General features: G+C 44.9%; 4 protein-coding genes across 4 annotated transcripts; 2 read left to right on the forward strand and 2 right to left on the reverse strand.

Annotated features, from left to right (window-relative positions):
- Nucleotides 1–645: 645 nt before the first annotated feature.
- KD926_005026 (ribonuclease H family protein) lies at nt 646–1,437 on the reverse strand (the record flags this gene model as incomplete). Its single annotated transcript, XM_053095435.1, has 2 exons — nt 646–1,074; nt 1,297–1,437. The coding sequence occupies 2 exons, from the start codon at nt 1,435–1,437 to the stop codon at nt 646–648; spliced, it is 570 nt and encodes a 189-aa protein (XP_052949893.1).
- Nucleotides 1,438–4,645: 3,208 nt separating this feature from the next.
- KD926_005027 (uncharacterized protein) lies at nt 4,646–6,881 on the reverse strand (the record flags this gene model as incomplete). Its single annotated transcript, XM_053095437.1, has 5 exons — nt 4,646–4,827; nt 5,995–6,199; nt 6,265–6,389; nt 6,445–6,537; nt 6,584–6,881. 5 exons carry the CDS (start codon nt 6,879–6,881, stop codon nt 4,646–4,648), a joined length of 903 nt encoding a protein of 300 aa, XP_052949894.1.
- A 253-nt stretch (nt 6,882–7,134) lies between these two features.
- Nucleotides 7,135–8,082, forward strand: KD926_005028 (uncharacterized protein; the record flags this gene model as incomplete). The annotated part of the gene is made up of 1 exon (XM_053095438.1): nt 7,135–8,082. One exon carries the CDS (start codon nt 7,135–7,137, stop codon nt 8,080–8,082), a length of 948 nt encoding a protein of 315 aa, XP_052949895.1.
- A 5,275-nt stretch (nt 8,083–13,357) lies between these two features.
- On the forward strand, nt 13,358–18,451 carry KD926_005029 (uncharacterized protein; the record flags this gene model as incomplete). Its single annotated transcript, XM_053095439.1, has 12 exons — nt 13,358–13,567; nt 13,627–14,155; nt 14,217–14,443; nt 14,496–14,640; nt 14,711–14,845; nt 14,908–15,141; nt 15,188–15,942; nt 16,010–16,172; nt 16,238–17,570; nt 17,627–18,104; nt 18,213–18,366; nt 18,435–18,451. 12 exons carry the CDS (start codon nt 13,358–13,360, stop codon nt 18,449–18,451), a joined length of 4,380 nt encoding a protein of 1,459 aa, XP_052949896.1.
- Between the last annotated feature and the right edge of the window lie 1,524 nt (nt 18,452–19,975).

Raw genomic sequence — 19,975 nt, forward strand, 5'->3', positions numbered from 1 at the left:
CTCGCCTAGTTCGAGTCCTTCTAGCAGGTTGGTAGGTTCTGGAGCCTCCTCGTCCTCCTCGTCCAGTCGAGCGAATCAGAATTGTTAAAGAAGGCCTATTTATTGCATAAATTTGGTGACGTAGCAGATCGCTTGCAGGTATGCTATAACTGTATCGTAATCCTATATATACTTATACAGTCTCTCTACTTGATTGAGGTAACTCATTATTATCTTCCGGCCAGCCGTGTGCAGCGAGTACTCCAGAAGGACGTGCCTAGGGGTCTGGGACCCTAGGTCACAGGCGTACCGGTCAGAATCGACCTGTTTAATCTTATAGAGGAAGTGCCTTAATCCTATTCTCATAGTGCGCATCTGTATAATAATCGAGGTGTGCAGCTTACTGAGATATTCGTAAAGCCGTAAATTCTTCTTGTCTGGTTTAAATAGTAGCTGCCTCGTCGGCCTGCTTACTTTCTGCTTTTTTTACTGCTTTGTTCACTCCGTACGTAAACGTTGGCGGACATCTCTTTTAGCTATAGCTGCGAACCGTATAATTGCTCGATCTCGCGGCCTTATTGAGCTTAGTTTAACTTCTCTTATCGCAGCCTCTTTGGCTGCCTTGTCCGCCTTTTCGTTTCCTTTTACCCCGATGTGAGCGGGGATCTAACGCAGTTCAGCATCCTCCAGGCCCTCGCTCCGCAGGGCCCTAACCCTCCCGTAAATAGCCCGCAGTGCGTACTGGCCCGATGGCCGGCCAGGGTTGCGCACAGCTTGAATAGCTGCCTGGCTATCTGAGAAGGTCGTAATCGGGGTAGGCTTCGCCCGATCCAGGGCCATTCGGGCCCCTTCCAACTCCCCCACGTAGACCGTAGAGTCCAGTTCCGTTCCTAGATGCTTCCTGGCGGTCCTTCCTGCTCGAATAGAGACCGCGGCGGCTCCGATCATCCCCTGATAGCCGCTTCCATCTGTATACCAGATCTGCCGGTCCTCGCGGCAGACTCTATCGTGGGTCTGAACTGCCTCCTCTGCCCCCTCAATGATGCACCTCAGGGGCAACGTGGGCGGGGGCGGGGAGCGTGAAATTAGCAGCGGCTGTGGTTAGGCGCTGGTTTCGGGCAGGTTCTAGAGTCTAGACTCTACGCCGTACTCGCCTAGGAGGCAGTCAAGTGACATAAAGCTAAGACTCCTCTCGTCCCTCACTGCTCACTTCCCCTGAGCTGTCTCAAAATCTAACCCACACCACCGCCACGCGATGAAATCCGGCAAATCTTGCCTCTTTGCACCGCTGCGCTAGCTGCTCTTGCTAATACCAACCCCACACAGCAAGAAATGCTCGTCGGCGAGGACATTATGGCCCACCAGGACAACAGGGTCCCCGGCCACAACGATGCCATCTACGATATCGTGACCAAGGAAGACCAGATATTCAAGATCGAGTGCCTTAACTAACCACATATGGCTCGGAAATGCCCACATCCTTCTTCGTTTTCCCTCAGGTAATGGCCTCCCCACCTCCAGCAGCTCTGTACCTTCGGATATGGCTGCTTTAACAAAGGGTCATGTGGCTATCACTAGGCATCTAGCTTCGTATAGCGAAGAGGCTTAAATCTATTTCGAATCAACTGTCCTGAGAATACTTTAAAGTCGTACAACCCAAAGAAGAAAGAGATCTTTGGTCATACCAAAAGAGCAGCAGAGTTAATCCAAATCCAAACCTCGCGTTAAGGCAGTCATTGCGCTTTTAGATGACCACGCATGCCATGAGTATATACGAAAACGGGGTCAATACCTTGATCGAGCAGCAGGTACTTTACTGGTTGGCTATGACAAGAAAAGAAGAGAAGCTTTTGTTCGATACTGCTGGGAGGACTGGGCGCAAAATATACCTGAAAACTCCCAGCGCTGGAAGCCGCAGAGCATTGAATCTCGCCTTCGTACAGTCGTGGATTTCCTGTTCTCGCACCACATGATTACACGGGGCCAGCCACTCCGAAGCCTGCAGTTCGCAGATCTTTTTACTATCCCTTTGAAAAATGAGGGTCCTACGCCATGTTTTTCAATTATCATGATTTTGGGTAATGGCAAAACAAATTCGATGGGGCGCTTAGAGTATAACTCGGTAATGCGGCACCGCAATCCAATGATCTGTACAATGGCCCACCGCATTTTATCTCTTTTTCCGGTGGAATGTTATACGGGAGACGGTGCCTGAGATTCGTCGGCGGCCACAGTGGTATAACCTACATTTACCGAACGGAGAATTGATAGAGAAACCGCTTTCCCACGACACCCAGCTTTACTGGAGCAACCGCGTGTTTGCACAGATTGGCCTCAGTTCGGTGAAAAAGACCCTGTCGGTTGACTTGGTCATTGCCCTAAGCAGATATCCTATCGATTCAACTGAATGTAGGTATATGCTCGGTGGGTAAAAGTGAAGTGTCATTCTAAACTACAATCTGCCTAGCTATTTATAGTTCCCTTTGTTTACACCTATGCATTCCTGATCCCTTGGTATGCCATTTGGAATGATAGGCCAAGTCTAGGCCAAGCAAGGTGCTGTGCGGTATGTGGATTAGGTCAAGATACTCCACTTCTCTGGTCTGGTTGATAACATCGTTCCAACAGACCCATATCGGCCGATCTGAAGGAGCTCGATGGGCGGATCAGAACACCAAATTCGCCGCGCCGGGCACTGGAATAATGACGCTCTAACCAATTGCTATCTTACTCGCCTTCCCCGAAAGTTTATACGGGCAATGGCGGGTTTCGAGGCTTCTACTACAGGGAATTACTATCTACCCCGGGCAAAGATCCAGCCCCTTGAGTCTCTTACCCACGCTGTACGGCCGTAGGCTGATAAGTGGCTGGACTGGTTTGAGTCATATGGAGACTGCAGCCAGCAGAACGAGAAGGAAAGCGAAAGTGAAACAGAAAAGCCGAGTGAGGCTTATCGCCAAAATATGGCAGCCCAGGGATTTTTACGGCTGTTAGTCCAGCTCCGTGTAATCTTTTTACAAGATTCAGTTCTCTTCTGTGAGCAGTTTCCATTGCACCCTATCTGGTGTTATCCGATTTTTATATGAGAAGATTATTGGGCCTTTGCTGCGGAGGCTAAGCAATCTATACAGGATGTGGAAGAGCCGGAGGAGTTCCGGCTCCGGCAAGCTCTACCAGCTCTAGCTGAGCGCCTTACCCATGTCCGACAGGAGCTTCAACAAGGATTAGGCCACGCTATCAAGGAATGGGGCAGTAAAACGCAGCTTCAGCTTCAAGAGATCAATAACTATCTTCACGATATTATCGGTGGCCGGGTGACTTTTTCTTTACAAGCGGTAAATCCAGATATAACAAAGGCATTTATGTCCGCAGTCCACAACCTATCCCCGGGTTTGTTTCTGTCTCTTCTGCTATTATTATTACTACTAATAGCGATATGACAACTACTCAAAAGACATTGGAGCCTATAACCACATCAAATCATTCAGCAGGAGTCCCACACTATGTATCTTTTCAGATGGTTTACACTGTGCCGGAGCTCTGGAGAGAAAGGACATGCGGGCTGGGAGGCGAGCCTTCCATTCAAAGCCTGGAAGATACATATAGCGCAGTTTGGTGTCCCTTACTTGCAGCGTGAGCGGGTGAAATTCTGCCGCAGGAAAGTAATCATCGATGAAATCCGTACAAGACACGCCAGTGGAACGCCTCTGCTAAAGGCCGTGGAAGAGGCAGAGTTTATACGGCAGCGAGGGAAGATGGGTCTTTATGCGTTCTCCCAGGTATTGCAGAAAGACAGAGAGAAGAAGACACGAAAGTAAGCCTAGTATGTCTACTAAAGATATGTCTACTAAAGAGATAAAAAAAGTAAATATATCTTTCTTCAATGGTGGGAGTTACTGCGTTCAAGAGTTGGAATGCTTCCGTACTTTTTACCTTGGGCTTAATACAAAAACAGACTGTCTACTAGTTTAAACTCTGTTTGGATTTATCAAGTTCCGGACACTCTGTTGTCGAGCGTTGGCACCAGGATTTAGACAGTAGCCATTGAGCAGCTACAAGGTCTTCTGACAGACAGCGCAAGATTACTGGAACGGTTAGAACAGGCAAAAACAAGAGCCCTTAGCTGGACCTAGGCAGTACTGGTTCTCAAACAGATGCTCATATCAAATCATTCGAGATGTCCAGCCAGTGATTAGTGCACATGGGGCTCCTTATCATATGAAAATCCAAAAATAGTTGTCGGGCACAGTATTTTATCCAGACTGTATACTTCTGATTCTTTCGTCATTGTTGCCTACGTTTCTGCTCGCATAACGATCTTCTACTCTTGACGAAACCAGACTTTATGTATAACTCAGTTTCATTGCGGGTCAACCCAATTTCTGTTACCCTTGCCTTGTGGCAAGCCCGAGGCGCTAGTGCAACACCATATCAAATCAGATCATTCAACCAACCCCGTATATAAAGGGAATTCTGAGTTCTGCCAAACTGAACAGATGATTCTAGCGTCCTAAAGGCAGACAAACGGTACAAACATAGTTAATGTTAAATATCTTCTTGGAACCGCATTCCCACTCCTCTCTGTATCTCTCATATCATAACCCACTTGAGAAATCAGTACGTAGTGCACGTACCTGAGATTACCGAGGGTCACTCTCACGATAATTCAAATCCAATTGAGGGGCTCCGCCTGTTCGGAATCCTCACGTTTAATCCAGTTGAGGGGCTCCGCCTGCTCATCGTCTCTGCGCTTGATCCAGTTTAGAGGTTCAGCCTGTTGCTCTTCACGCTTGATCCAATTGAGTGGCTCTGGATTATTGGAATAGTCATCGCTGGACTGCTTGTTTGCTGTACCGTACAGATCAGTTAGCACAACCGGATAACTTTTCTTCTTTAGGGTCCAGCATACCAGAGTTAGGGGACGCAGCTGGCGCAGCAATAGACATAGAGGCAAAAAGGGCAAGAATAGAGAAGCTATATATGGCCTTCATAATTACCCGGATGGTTCCTTTGGTAGGCAAGAGGTTCGGTAGTTGAAAAGGTAGGGAAATGAATGTTTATTGCCCTTTCTATCTCTTACAATTGAGGATAAGATCCAAACAGTTATATATCCCAGGCGGACGAGCACTGGACCTGTCATTCTTGTGAATTTGTCATACTTCCGCGGACATCCCCTCATCCAACATGCGTATGCAATAATGAGCGCTCATTGGCTGTTCCACTGTTTGGTATTCGGTTTGTTATCTCTGAAGTTACCATTCAAGCCTGACCATTCTACATGAGAGCCCAATTAGCACCCATGTTTTCCTCTCAGGCCGCCTGGCTACTGCAACAGGGATCGGGAACAATGTCAATCCCGATGTCTGAGGTGTTCCCCGATAGTTAATGCTATAGAAGCGGGGTACGTTACATCGCATTCGTCTTCCAAGAATTATAACTATTAGATAACACGGACAATAGGGCTCATAGTAATTAATCAGAGAGATCTATTTATCGGATGTTGCAATGCAGATAGATGGATGTAGGAATGTATGTAGGTTCGGGCAGCACTCCGCACATCACAGAAGGTCTTAACAACGATTTTAGCCAGTGATAAACCTCGCATCAGTTGATAATTGAGGATCCTAATCCTGGAACTTTCACTGTCTGTTGGCTGGAAGGCGTAAATCCCCATTAGGCACCAAACGCCAAATCAGCACCCTGGACCCCGCGGGATCTGGAAAATCCACATTCGGAGCGGGGAAGTGTCTTCCAGGAGTAGTTTACAGCATGCATGATGATTTAGTAGTTCTAACAAGCAATGACGACCGTGATCAGTCCATTCGGCTCTGCTAGCGTATGTAACCGCGTGTCTGTACATGTCCATACGGGTAGTTCTGAGATATCCGTCCCTGCCACCTCACTCCCACCTTCAATGTCAGCCCTCCAAAGTAGAGTGCTTGACCGTGTAGTCCCAAATTGCATCAAAATTACGACATTGATGGGTGGTATTCCACCCGATAAAAATCAACTGACCATTAAAATCCGTTGGGACTTCGATGGTTGTGTCCCCGTAGCACTGTAAGGCATGCCGGACGTAGTTAAAGCAATGCTCAATGTGCCACAATCCGTGACCATTGGGGATAAAGTTTGGATCGTTCGTATCTCCGTCAAGAGCCTCCAAGGCTGCCGGGTCAAGCTTACCCTCCATCAACTGCCAAAATGTATAGCGGATGGCACCCTAGGACATAGTCAGCATCAGTCCCCTACTGGGAATAGAACGGAATGACGATCCGCGCCACTCACCAGGCAATGAAGCTGATGGAACATGCTAATTCCGTACATCATTTCTCCGTGGATAAAACCTCCCGGTGGTAGCTTCAGTTCTTCCCAGTTGGGGACATAAATGAAACCAGGGTTTTCGTGGTTTGCTGCAATCTTTGAGTTAGCTACCCGGATAGTGCCAAAAAAACGGAGTCATCGTACGTCCTGCTAGGGCCTCCCAAGCAGCGTTGCTTCGGGGACTTGAGCGCTCTGTAAAGATCTCCGATGGACCAAACTTCTTCGTTTCCAAGGGCACTGGGGGCATCAGCGAGGAAAAAACAAGAAAGAACAGCGGTCGTACTTGGGGGTATCGGATTTCCATATGGCAGGCTCACACTGATGGTACTTCGTCGCACTATGGTGTAATATTTCGTGAAAGCGACTAGGAGGGAGGACATTGCGAAAATGAAGGAGACAAACAGGATGCTGTTGAGGATCACCCAGTGTTTGCGATACGCTGAACGCGGTCTCGCCATTATCTTCTCGGGCAAGAGCTTCATTTCATCCTGAGAATTCTCTTCTGGCTGTAATGCTGCATAGTAACTCCTTTGGCCTTGTGAAGGCAGCACCCAGTTCAATATTCGTCGATATCCAACCATTATTGTAAAGTAGAGGTTCAAGTCTAACCGAGATAAAAACTGTCGAGACAAAATCCTCTTCAAGGGTATGGCAGATTCAGCTCGGCCAGAACACAAAGAAGTGGCTCTCTTATCTAGCTAGTAATGGCGACTGAATATCCTGCCAGTTGGAGTAATTGGGAGGGCAACGCGCACTGCATCATGTTGGACCTGTCACGCTGCTAGCGCTATCTTGGCTTCTCCAGCAGTATCCAACGGAGATGGCCGAAGTTACATGACAGCAGACCCTAGCAAGCGCTCTCAGACAGTGCGCGATTTTCCGTCTCGTGATGTGGGTTTCGATGCAGAAGCCTCCAAGCCCTGGCTATTAATTGCTCCCTTACGGGGACCTCTCGGATCCCCCTTTGACTCCAATTTTCTAGAGATGTCTACTTCACCACATTCACAGAAATTCCCACCCTCACTGTCTATGGATGAAGGGAAATATGAGCAAAGCTCGGACAACACAATGACCCACGATGTTGACCCGCGTATCTTTGACAATAGGAGACGCCGCGCTTTCCGTCGTCAGTACGTGATTGTCATAATATGCCTTCTGTTGGCCATTACGGGTCTCCTAATTACCGTCGTGAATGTTGCCTCTACTGCAAATTCCATCTCAAACGTTATGCGTTGGGAATCATCCACTTCGTTCTCACTGGAGTCTTCTCAGTCCTCCTCCTCCTCCCACCACCATGACACATCAAAACATACCTACGACCCATCGTCTCCAGTGATAGAAGGGGTTATAAAGTCGCCTTGTGGCCATACCGCCGCTGAAGCCAGAGCACGAGGTTGTCACTTTGACATCATCACTTTTTGCTGGTTACCAGACCGCTGCTACGATGCGGAGCTATCGGAATCCTTTGAGAAGCTGGACAACTGGAAGTGGTATCTTGATCAGAACAAGACACAGCCAGTACCCAAGGAAGAAGCCCTGCAGGGGGAATTGGATGGACTGTATGTAAGCTGGGAGTATCATGTGCAGCACTGTGTGTACATGTGGGAGAAGATGCACCGAGCGCTGTTGGGAGCCGGTAAAGCGGCGATCGACACGTATATCGGGCCCTATAGCCATACCGAGCACTGTGGGAAAATGTTGCTGAGTCGCGGAGAAGGTTATGCAATGGACGATATCAACACGCGGATCCGCCTGAAGTTCCCTGATTGCGGAATTGAGTAATACATTGCTTTAACTATTTGATGGGGTAGGCCAGCGGTAAAAGCTTCGCTGCACACACAACAACTGAAATAAGATAATGAAAGAGGAGCTAAATCAGCTCAAGAACTGCTCATCTAAAACCCTTCTATAAATCATACTCTATTTCCTAATTAGGACACCCCGTTTATCGAACATCAACTAATTGGTCATAGCAGAAGTACATAACAACCAATTGCTTGGCGGGAATTGTTAGGGTAACTAATCATGGAATAATACTATAACGTAATCGGTGAGAGAGCCGCACACCACCTGCCATATAGAAAATTAAAATGATCAAAACACCATAAATTTAGACTTCTATATAAAGATGAGTAGTTCTATCGATTCGGGCAGTGCGTAATTTTATGACCCTGTACATCACAGCCAGAACATTTAGATCGGGCGCGCTTAGGAGCCGATTCAGTAGGTGGAGCCCTCTCTGCCTGTCACGGGCTTGGCAGTGAGTAGGTGCGCTTCTACCCGCCAAGACCGTTTAGTAGGACAGTTACCAACTGAGCTACTAAAAAGACCAGAATACCAAGTCGAAGAATTGGTATGCGCATCGCTCTATATAGTAGGCCTTGGTCAGTTCGTCACACTGCCTGTATAGCTTCATTTGCCTGATTTCGGCGCTCTATAAGGATTCGGGCTTCAGATACTGATATTCCTTCTTCAAATGTATTATTCTTAGTAGAGCGCTTTCGCTTTTTAATTTGTCTTTCATGTGCAGCCTGATATTGCTCTAGTTGATGCCTAAATATTGTCACATCATTTAGAGCTCGTTCGGCACCTTTAGTCAGTTGATTCACGCTGGTTTTGATAGGCAAATCAGGACACTGAGACCGATTTTTAATCAGTGCTTTAAGCGTAGATTCTGATTTTTTCAACTGTTTGATCGTATGAGGTGTTCTGGGCGCTGAGCTGCCTTGACTGCTTGGTCTACTACCCGGAGGTGTAGGAGTCTTAAGCTGAACTGTCAGCTGAGATATAACGCGCTCAGGATTTAGTGGAACTAGGCCAGTAGCTCTAAAAGCACTATAAATATTGTTGCTAGTAAAGGCCTATGTATAAGCCTTAGGGTAGACCTTCAAGAAATCAAGCTTATCAATATGATTAAACCCGCAGCGCATGTAAGATTCAACAAGGCCCCCGTACGCGCGTTTTAGAGGCGAGAAAACAGCCACATCAAGCGGTTGAAGTTTATGGGAAGCATGCGCAGGCATACAGATTGGTATAATATAATTCTCTGCGCAGATCTGATCAAATCGAGGGGTTAGATGACTATTATGGCCATCTAGAATAAGAAGTCTATATTTTCCCATAGATCGGCCAGTAGTAGCAGGTATAAAATGATTCTGCAGCCAACGTAGGCCGATTCCATTGCTTGCCCAACCATTAGGACTGACCTCAATCCTCCAATCAGGTGGGACCTTGTCATCCTCATACCAGGCCTCCATATGCACCTTGCCTTTAAAAATAATGCAGGAAGGTAGAGCCGGGCTTTCCTGGCATATCAGACCTAATAAGCACCTTGGCGGCTGCTATCAGGCCCATTGCAAACCCCGTCTCATCAAAATTGTAAATATCGCTTGAAGCTATACCGTACTTCTGAATAGTCTCATTTACCTGCTGAAACCAAGGACCTAGAAACTTAGGATCCTCTACTTTAGCACGTTGATAGTTATTGCGACGTGCAAAGTAGGCTTTAACTTTTAAGCTCAGGTGTAAAAATAGATTTCCTTTAGCTCTTCTCCCGTTTTACGAGTCACCTAAATTCGTATATAGAATCCCGAAGTAATCTAAATTTTATCTATTTAAAAGATCTGATTCTACTACCTCGATTATTTAATAGATATATTCGATGGGAAGCGCTACAGACACACCCCCCTCCGCTCCTGATGTTACTTCCTGAGTAGACTTCATCAGAGCCCACAAATGGGCCTGAATCTCGGGCCCAGGGCCCAACCCACTGTGGGCTGATGGCCCAGATCTCAGGCCCAAGCCCAACCATCAGGCCCACGATGGGCCCCCAATGGGCCCCCGCAAAAGCCCATTTTTGCATAAAATCTTGGTCTTGGCGTTCATAAAGCTGCTAAATAATCAAGATAAAATACCATTTTTTACACCTGTTCTAGTTCGTCGACTGAACTTCTTTGTAACCTCGCCTAAAACAGTAGGAAACTTTAGGAAATCTTCTTGGAATTAAAGAAAACAAGGCTTATTTCAAGTTATTTACTTATAAAAATTTCATATTCTGATTATTATTGTTGGAACAATATTGTCAACCAGGCCAGAGAGGTGGAGTATCCTGACCTAATCCACATACCGCAAAGCACCTTGTTTGGCCTAGACTTGGCCTACCATTCCAAATGGCATACCAAGGGATCAGGAATGCATAGGTGTAAACAAGTGGAACTATAAATAGCTAGGCAGATTGTAGTTTAGAAATGACACTTCACTTTTACCCACCGAGCATATACCTACATTCAGTTGAATCGATAGGATATCTGCTTAGGGCAATGACCAAGTCAACCGACAATTATAGTAGTGTATGGGTAGTTCATAGATAAAGTTAATGTAAACTTATTAAGATATATATTTTAACTATATGAGTGTGTGCATCTTCTTGACAAAAGTTAGAAGTAAAAAGTAAATTATTTCTGTTTACTCTAATTCATTCATTTTCTACATGAAATAAAAGCCTATTTTTTCTATTTTGGAATTCTAATCCTAAACAATAGTATAAAGAAGTGAATTTGAAGGAATTCAGCTTTTTCTACTAGTATTCTATCTCCGTATCCGACCGGGTGAAAATATTTCGAGGGTATCTAAGATCAAGTTGGGCCGGTAAGGGGCTATAAATGGGCTCTCGTGGGCTATTCATGGGCTTTATGGGCTATTAGTGGGCTCTTGTGGGCTTTTCGTGGGCTTTTTTGGGCTATTCATGGGCCCTCATGGGCTTTGTTGGGCCTCGTTAGATGTTGGGCCTCGTTAGGCTAAACACACTTCACTTGTAATATGTAGGCTTGTTTGTTTGACTTACCGTCTACAGCTAAGTAACATAAATTGTCAGAAATCTTTCTTCTAGTAATGTATCTATCTCCTTCTCTACCCCTCTCTTTTATTTAATTCATGTATCATATACTTACTTTATTATGTCTCAAAGCCAGCAATCTGACTTTGCATCATCTCTTTATGATATAGAGATAGACAATCTAGCCTTTCTAACTTCTTTAAATCATCTAGACACTCCATCTAGCAGCTAGCATACATTTAACACGTTTAATCCTTCAGTTTCTTCGTTTATTCGACCAGCTATTCCTCTAACAATTCCATCTTCTTTTGAACGCGTCGGGCCCGATCGAAGAAAGGCATATGTACTTTATAACGAAATGATTTATAGTAAATGAGTAGACTGGTAGTTACAAACTGATTATAGGCCCAAAAGTAAGATACATTAGGACTCAAATTACCTTTCAGATATTTGGAAGCACTATGATCAGGTCGTCTCTAGTATAGATGGCGCACCAAAGGTCATGTACAAATGTTGCAGCCAGATCTTTGAACATCCTTACTCGGCAAAAAAGGATACTAAAGAGAAAGAAAGGCATCATAATTTATTAACAATAATAAAGCATTTAAAGACTGCTGTATGTCAACGGTTTAAGAACAGACAGAAAGATGAAATCACGAAATTTCTTCAAAAAAAGGTATATTTAATGTTCTATTACTATACTTCCTTAACTAATGAACAATTACTTTATTAGAGATCTGCTTCAACCGATATTCCTTTCTTACAACTAGCCTGAGAGAAAAAGATCTTATCATTTCTCACAATCTACCGGCTTTCTTTCAATCTAATCGAGCATCTAACATTTATAAGCTTGATTTAGATAGCCTATAATGTACCGACTGTACCACAAGTCCCATCTACAATGACGATCTGTCGTCAGCTAAAAGTGCTAGTTAAAGATCAGCAATAAAGGGTTCTTAGGATGCTTCCTTCTCACTCAGGAGCGGAGGGGGGGGTGTCTGTAGCGCTTCCCTGTTCGATAGCCTAAGATAAGTAGCCTTATTCCTAGCTAAGAGAGGAGGCTTTTAAAGCGCTTTATAACGTATATAGTCTCGCTTTTCATAGGGTACGAGCGAGTATCTCTATATAAACGGGAAACTCGAGTTCTTTAATAATTTGGTGTCAACCGTATGTGACCGCTAGTCACATAGGAGACCTTCCTAGTCCGGACATCGGTATTGGTAACTACCGATCCCCGAGGATTATGCAGAATTTTCTGTTATTTCCATGGTTCAAAAGTTATGTCTCTTCTAGCTGCCTTTTTAGGCTAGATTGCTTATTATTCTTCATGTATTTAAACCATCGTTTGCAGCTAGATTGAAAGAATCAGACCTTCATCATTCGATATTCCTACGGGTACATTACTAGCAATTACACCTAGAGAGACGGCCAACATATGGTAGAATAGTATACGGCGAGTACGCTTAAATGTGGTAATAAAAGCGATAGTTTCGTCTACTTCTTCTTTATTTAGCTTAGGTGTTTATCCGCGAGCCTTCCTTAGTATTACAGAGTAAGATATTATAGTGTACTATACCAGGCGATATAAAATTCTAGGTAACGATTCGACAATTCTTTGGTAAATAAACCCTCTATTACGTATAGTAAGAATCTTTAGTTATACGATCGTCCCGCTTTAGACAGTCCGAATTTAACCTTCCTAAGTCAGGTAGAGGTAGTATGGTAGTCATTTTTGAAGCGATATAAATCATATGACAGCGACATGGCTGTATTGCCTACTCAATCGGGAGTGAAATGCTTGAATTCTCTATGGAAAGGGGTTGAGTGCTATTGCCAAGCCGCCATATAGAGAAGGCGGACTGAGGCGGCAGTATCGCCAACATCATATATTTAAATATAAATTGCTTCGCGTATACAACTATGCGTTATTTTGAGGTCTCACTAGCTTCATTTCTAATCTAATCAGGAAGGTGGTTGGTCATATGCCGCTAGTCAGTTAGTGCTTACAGGTGGACCGTACTAAAAAAATCACCGCGGTCAACCATAGTACAGTATACCCCTCAGATTCCCGTAGGCCCTGCAGGGATTCATGCAGGGATTGTTGTCCAGGCAGCATCGCGCGCGTCATCGCCTTGCGAGCCCTGCCTACTATTTCTACCTCTTTCCTGTCACATATCTTGGCCATTTGCTTTTCGTCGCACGTAACTGAGGTGAATTTGAGCTATGGCCCACAATTCCACCGTCTCGTGGGAGGGCGCCTTCGGGCCTGTGAGTCACGTGCGGGCGTTTGACTTTACGTTGACCTTTGAGCAGGCTGTCCTGTCGATTATCCCATCCACAGTCTTGCTGCTAGCAGGGCCACCTCGACTGCTCTATCTCACTCGATGCCGCTCTAAGACTTGTTCCCAGCAGAAAAACTACCTTTGCAAGCTGGTGCGAATAATCTCTCAGGGTACTTTCAATATTTCGGTCCTATCGCTGATAAGTTCTAGGTCACCTCGTCCATCAACTTAGCCCTCCAACTCTCCTTACTAGTGTTATGGAGCGTATCACCATTCTCGCAGACCTCGACGAGCATCCCCGCTGCCTCCCTAGGTCTCGCTAATGCGGTCATTATTATTGGGCTCTCCTATGTTGAAGACCGAAAATCAACAAGACCTTCCTCCCTATTGACTGTTTACCTACTGCTCTCAATTATATTCGATGCGACACAGATTCGGACGTTATGGCTGACTCACCGAATTCCCATGGCAGCGGTTCAGAGTGCCATTGCCGGGATAAAACTCACCATGTTACTGTTGGAGATGCGAGAGAAGACCTCCTATCTCCAGTCCCCTTACCGGGAGTATCCTCCGGAGGCAACCAGCGGCATTATCAATCTTAGTTTTGTCTGGTGGATAAATCAGCTCTTCGTGATGGGATATCGGAAGCTTATAGGGAATCGAGACCTCTTTGATCTTGACCCCGGGCTTGCGTCAGGCCCTGCGGGCGAACGACTAAAGAGAGTATGGGAGAAACATGGTCTGTTTATCTTCACTGCTGGTTACACCCGTCACATACGTGAGATGTTAACAAGATCCAGGGAACACGAAGAACAAACTTTCGCTGCCTTGGGTCTTTGTCCGCTGTTTTTGGAGGGAGTTTCTTGCTGTGGTGTGGCCTCGATTGTGCTTGATTGGGTTCAGCTTCGCCCAGCCTTTTCTAATCATGGCGGCGGTCCAGCATGTAGAGCGACCGGTATCTACAGAGACCCGAAATGGTGGCTATGGCCTTATTGGGGCCACCTTCCTGGTATATCTGGGTATTGCGGTAAGCCGCTTTTGTGCTATACGTACAGTTCGTCTCTAACTACAATTCCTAGTTATCAAACGTCCACTATAGACAGTGCTTCTCGAGGGTTTCGACCTTATTTCGTGGTTCAATGATCATGTTAATCCATGACCGGACATTGTCACTCCATGATGGTCTTTACACAGAAAGTGCTGCTCTTACATTGATGAGTACAGGTGAGTTAATAAGTGACCTCCTATATTATAAAAAGAGTACAGTTTCTTATCTAGAAATGGCCCTGGCTAGATATTGACGGCATTATCGATCATTTGGAGAACATGAATGACATCTGGGCCCGTACAATAGAAGTGGCTATTGGCATAACATTACTTGGTCTCCAACTCGGTGCGACCTGTATCGTTCCATTACTTCTTACACTGGGTCAGTTACAAGAGGAGTACACTTTGCTAATGGAACAACATAGTACTTACTTTTCTATGTAGCATGCCTAGTTGGCCAGAAGTTGGTAGCAAATACCATCGGAAACGACCAACAGAATTGGAACCTGGAGATCCAGAAGAGGATCAAGAATACCTCTGCTGTTCTGGGGTCTATAAAGGCAACCAAGATCTCGGGGCTTTCCAAAGCATTGGCCCAGAACCTTCAACAACACCGTGAACGGGAGCTATTTGTATCTCGAGCATTTTTTAAGGGAATAATGTGGTTGAATGGTCTAGGTATGTTGATTCACGTTTCTACAGGTTGCTAGGCTAACAGTAGAAGCAACTTTGCCCCGAATATGGTCCCCGGTCATCACCTTTATCGTCTATGCGATCCAAGCACAGATCCGAGGTGACAACTCTCTAACCACAGTGAAAGCATTTACTGCCCTAGGCATTATCACTCTTGTTACAACACCCGCAGAAAAGCTTCTCGCTGCTTTGCCACAGCTGGCAGCGGCTATGGGATGCTTCCAGCGCATCCACGAGTACATGGTATCCGACCCGATTAAGGATAGTCGACTTGGATGGAATAGATCCCTATCGTTACACTCGACAACCTCTATAGGTAACACAGATAAGAAAGAATCCCCACTACTAACTGACGATGAAGAGCAAGATGTTGCCATTAGTTTGGACCACGTCACAGTCCTACTTACACAAAAGGCAATATCTTTTACCCTGACAAATGTGTCCTTCAAAGTAAAAAGCGGCACTTTGCTAGTAGTAACAGGTCCTGTCGGCTCAGGCAAGACAACTTTACTTAAGGCTATCCTGGGAGAACTCGGCTGTCAGTCAGGGACTGTCTCTGTCAAGTCGAAGCGAATCTCTTATTGTACTCAAAACCCCTGGCTGCTGAATACAACGATTAAGAAGAGCATCACTGGCCTCGCAGATCACAAGGTGGATGAGAAGTGGTACCAAACCGTCCTACATTCATGCTGCCTAGAGGAGGACATCCGTTGCTGGCCCGACGGAGACCAGAGTGAAGTAGGAAGCAAAGGCCATACTCTATCAGGGGGGCAAAAGCAAAGAGTGGTATGCTATACAAATTCCTTTTCTTATTGTTTCTTGCTTTTTTTTCTTCTCCAGGCTAACTGTGTAGGCATTGGCTCGTGCGGTGTACAGTCGCCAGGATATAGCTTTGCTAGACGATACCTTAAGTGCCTTGGACATGCAGACTCAGGAGATAATTATTGCGCGACTTCTTTCGAATGATGGGATATTTCGCCAACTGGGAACAACAGTCGTTTTAACAACTCACAACCGTATGCTCTCCTGCCTACTTCAATGCGTAATCCAAGTTATCTAATTCGTGATGTGTTTTAACTAGCCCAATTACTTAAGGTGGCAGACAGCATAATCTCACTTAATTCACATGGGCAGATCGAGTTCCAGGCAGCGGGTGGAGACGCCATTCAATACGCAAACCTAATTCGTGGCAGAGAAGTTACGGTTGCTGGAGAGGGTGGTCTAAATGAAAAGACCTGTGATGAAACAAACAGATCGTTAACTGATCCTGTGAACAACATGGAAGATCAGGATCAAACCAGGCAAATTGGAGATCTGTCGGTGTACTATTATTACGCACGAATAGTTGGTCCAGTTCTCTGTACCGTGTTTCTCATTGCCCACGCCTTTTTAGCCTTCGCCGAGAACTTTCCGCGGGTATGGCTAAGCAAGTGGACTGAGGCAGGCGGCGGCCAACTTCCGCTATATCTCTCCGTCTATATTGTTTTAGCACTGGCTGCATCGGTGCTAGTTGTGGGATGCATATGGGTTATCTTTCTTGAACTAATGCCGAAGTCGGCCATCCGCTTGCACTGGAGCCTGCTGAACACCGTTATTAGAGCACCGCTATCCTTCTTTTCCATGACTGATAGTGGTGTAACACTCAACCGTTTTAGCCAGGATATGACCTTGGTGGATCTGGCGTTGCCTATATCTCTAATGTCGTTAGGGCAGTCGTTATTCGGATGCATCGCCACCGTGGGCTTGATTGCAACAGGCTCAGCATATATGGCCATCACGATTCCGGTGACATTGGTGGTCCTGTATTTCTTGCAGAAAGTATATCTAAAGACCAGTCGGCAGTTACGATATCTCGACCTGGAGTGTCGGAGTCCCTTGTACTCCCATTTTGTTGAGGTTCTTGACGGACTGCCCACAATTCGGGCGTTTTGTTGGCAAACAGCATCCACTGAGGTTCTAATTCAACATCTTGATCAGTCCCAGAAGCCATATTATATGCTATTATGCGCGCAGAGGTGGTTAAATTTGGTGCTGGATATTATGGTAATGGTATTGGCAATCATTGTGGTGGCACTGGCCATGGAGTTGCACAAAAGCACCAATGCAGGCCTTCTCGGCGTTGCCTTAAACAACATTCTGGGGCTTAATCAACAACTGTCATTATTCATCACGTCATGGACCACATTTGAAACCTCTCTCGGAGCAATTGCCCGCGTTAAAACCTTTGTGGAGACCACTCCTCCTGAATCTCATCCTGGAGAAAACCCAGAACCGCTGGTGTTCTGGCCTGAGCAGGGAGCAATACACATCCAGGGACTCTCTCTTTCCTACCCCGACGGAACCTCGGCCTTGAATAATATTTCTATGTGCATTGCACCGGGGGAGAGAATTGGTATTTGTGGCCGCACAGGCAGGTAAGTTTTTCCATCATTAATTCTATTATTCTTCTAACGCTGCATCCATGCTCTAGCGGGAAAAGCTCTTTTATACTTGCTTTACTTCGCCTTGTGAACCCATCTCATGGCATGATCACCATTGATGGGGTTAATATTAAAAGCATCTCCCCAGCAGCAATTCGAGAGGCGCTAATAGCTGTTCCACAAGATCCATTCATTCTTCTAGGCTCTGTGCGGTACAACGCAGACATCATGGGGGCCTCTAACGACGAAGAGATAATGTCTGTATTAAAGCAGATTGGCATCTGGGAGGCCATTGAACGCCGAGGAGGTCTGGACACAGTCCTCGAGGATTATCCATTGTCTCAAGGAGAGCAGCAGCTATTCTGCCTAGCACGGGCTATTCTCAAGAAACGAACCCGCCCAGGTGGATATCAGGTAGTAATCTTGGATGAGGCCACTAGCAACGTTGATAGCGAGACTGATCATCGCACCCAACAAGTGTTGAGAGATGCTTTTAAAGGCTGCACTATTATCAGTGTAGCTCATAGGGTAAGTTCTCCTTTTCCGTCTTTCTTTGATTTCCTTGCTCAGCAGCAATGTCGATAAACTATTTTATTATTATTAGTCGTTGATCCTTTGGAGAGCTAACTTAAATAGCTGGACACGATCACAGATTTTGATAGAATCGCTGTCCTTGATGCTGGATGCCTGGTTGAGTTTGATACACCACGGCGCCTTCTTGCGAGAGATGGACTTTTCCGTCGGCTGGTTTCAGCTTCTGAGACACCGGAGTCAGATGAAAATATAAGTGGTAAATACTTTAAATAACGCTTAAAATCTATTACATGAAATATCAGTCACTAGTCGCAATGACCACAGTATCCGCAGTCCTCTAGGTTACAGGCAGTATAATGCGCCTTATAAATAGAACTGCCTCTGCTGTAAATTATATTGACTGATAGAATTTCAGTAGTAAACCCTAATGCTATCTGAATTTAAGTAATGAAAAAATAACATTTGATGAACGACGTACAAAAAGGACTATACTTTAGCCTACGTATATTTCGGGGATTTATTTTAAAGCGCCTGCCAGATATTGTTAAAGAGCTGGCCGAAATCAGCTCTGATAATATAGACTTTGAATTCTTATATTGTCAGAAATCATTATTGTGCTACTCCCTAATTGAGCGAAATATTAGAAGTAATGTGCTATCGAATGTTTCTTACTTCCTTTTATAGCATTATCTGTCCTTAGGGTTATTCATTCTAGCAGGCTACTGAATTATAAAGATCTTCTGTTCCGAATTGTCTAGCCAGTCATGATTAAGTGACAAGTCTCGTAACTGTTATAGCAAGTATATTTAGACTTATATGGTAGAATTTGATCCAGAAAGTGTTCTGCAGTCTACGATAACGCCTACCGTGCGCATTAAAAATAATTTTCAATAAGAAGAAAATTTGTGTAATGTTAGTGTGTGGAAAGGGCACGCTAGCTGTATAGATAATTTCAGCAAGAGATATTGAACGAAATGTTGTCAAAACAACTAAAATAATGCAAATGTTACTATTCATTAGAAACTCGTATATGGTAACGGTTAACAGACTGAATATCGACGATTTAACGAAGGGACTTGGAACTTGACCAGACAATTTCTGTAATATCTATAGGAGTGATAAGATTGTAAGAGGTTTATCAGCGAAAAAGATCCTATTTATAATAAAATGAAATCTATAATAAATAGCGGACTAGTTATATTGTTTACCGTCAAAAAATGTTCTTAATTATGGTTACCCGCAATTCGCTAAACTACAAATTGCATCTGGTTGCTTGAACATAGCTTGTTAAACAATAGGATATAATCAAAGAATAAGCGTTATTTAACAGCATTACCCTCCTTTCAGATGAGTCTTATTCTAAACCTACAATTTAATATATAGCTAAGACTGCGCCTGGCACTGGCTCACTTATATCCTGACTACTCTACATTTTTACAGGGGTCACCAATATATAGGTTCTACTGAATTTGTAGAGCAGTTTGTCGTAGACTAACAGTCCTTAGGACCTATTCTTAATCTTATTCCTGAGGACATTATATGGCTGACCTAAACGACTTTCTCATTGAGATAAATAGTATATACATTCTAGCTTTTACCGATACCTTGGTCTCTCTTATATCCCGGAATGGGACAGATAGATAGTCCTTCTTACCACTGGGTACCGTTATTGCCGATATTTTATATTCGTTTACTGCTACATCTGTTTACTCTTAGGGGCCTTTAGGCTTATTCTTTAATAGTACGTTTTCAAGCGTTGTTATAAGTTTAGCGGTAGAGATAAGTAATTATCTGTCGGTTGACTTGGTCATTGCCCTAAGCAGATATCCTATCGATTCAACTGAATGTAGGTATATGCTCGGTGG

The sequence above is a fragment of the Aspergillus affinis genome (genome assembly GCF_023601865.1).
Source record: "Aspergillus affinis strain CMG 70 chromosome Unknown NODE_247_length_19975_cov_108_184139, whole genome shotgun sequence".
In the NCBI taxonomy this organism is placed as follows: Eukaryota; Fungi; Ascomycota; class Eurotiomycetes; order Eurotiales; family Aspergillaceae; genus Aspergillus; species Aspergillus affinis.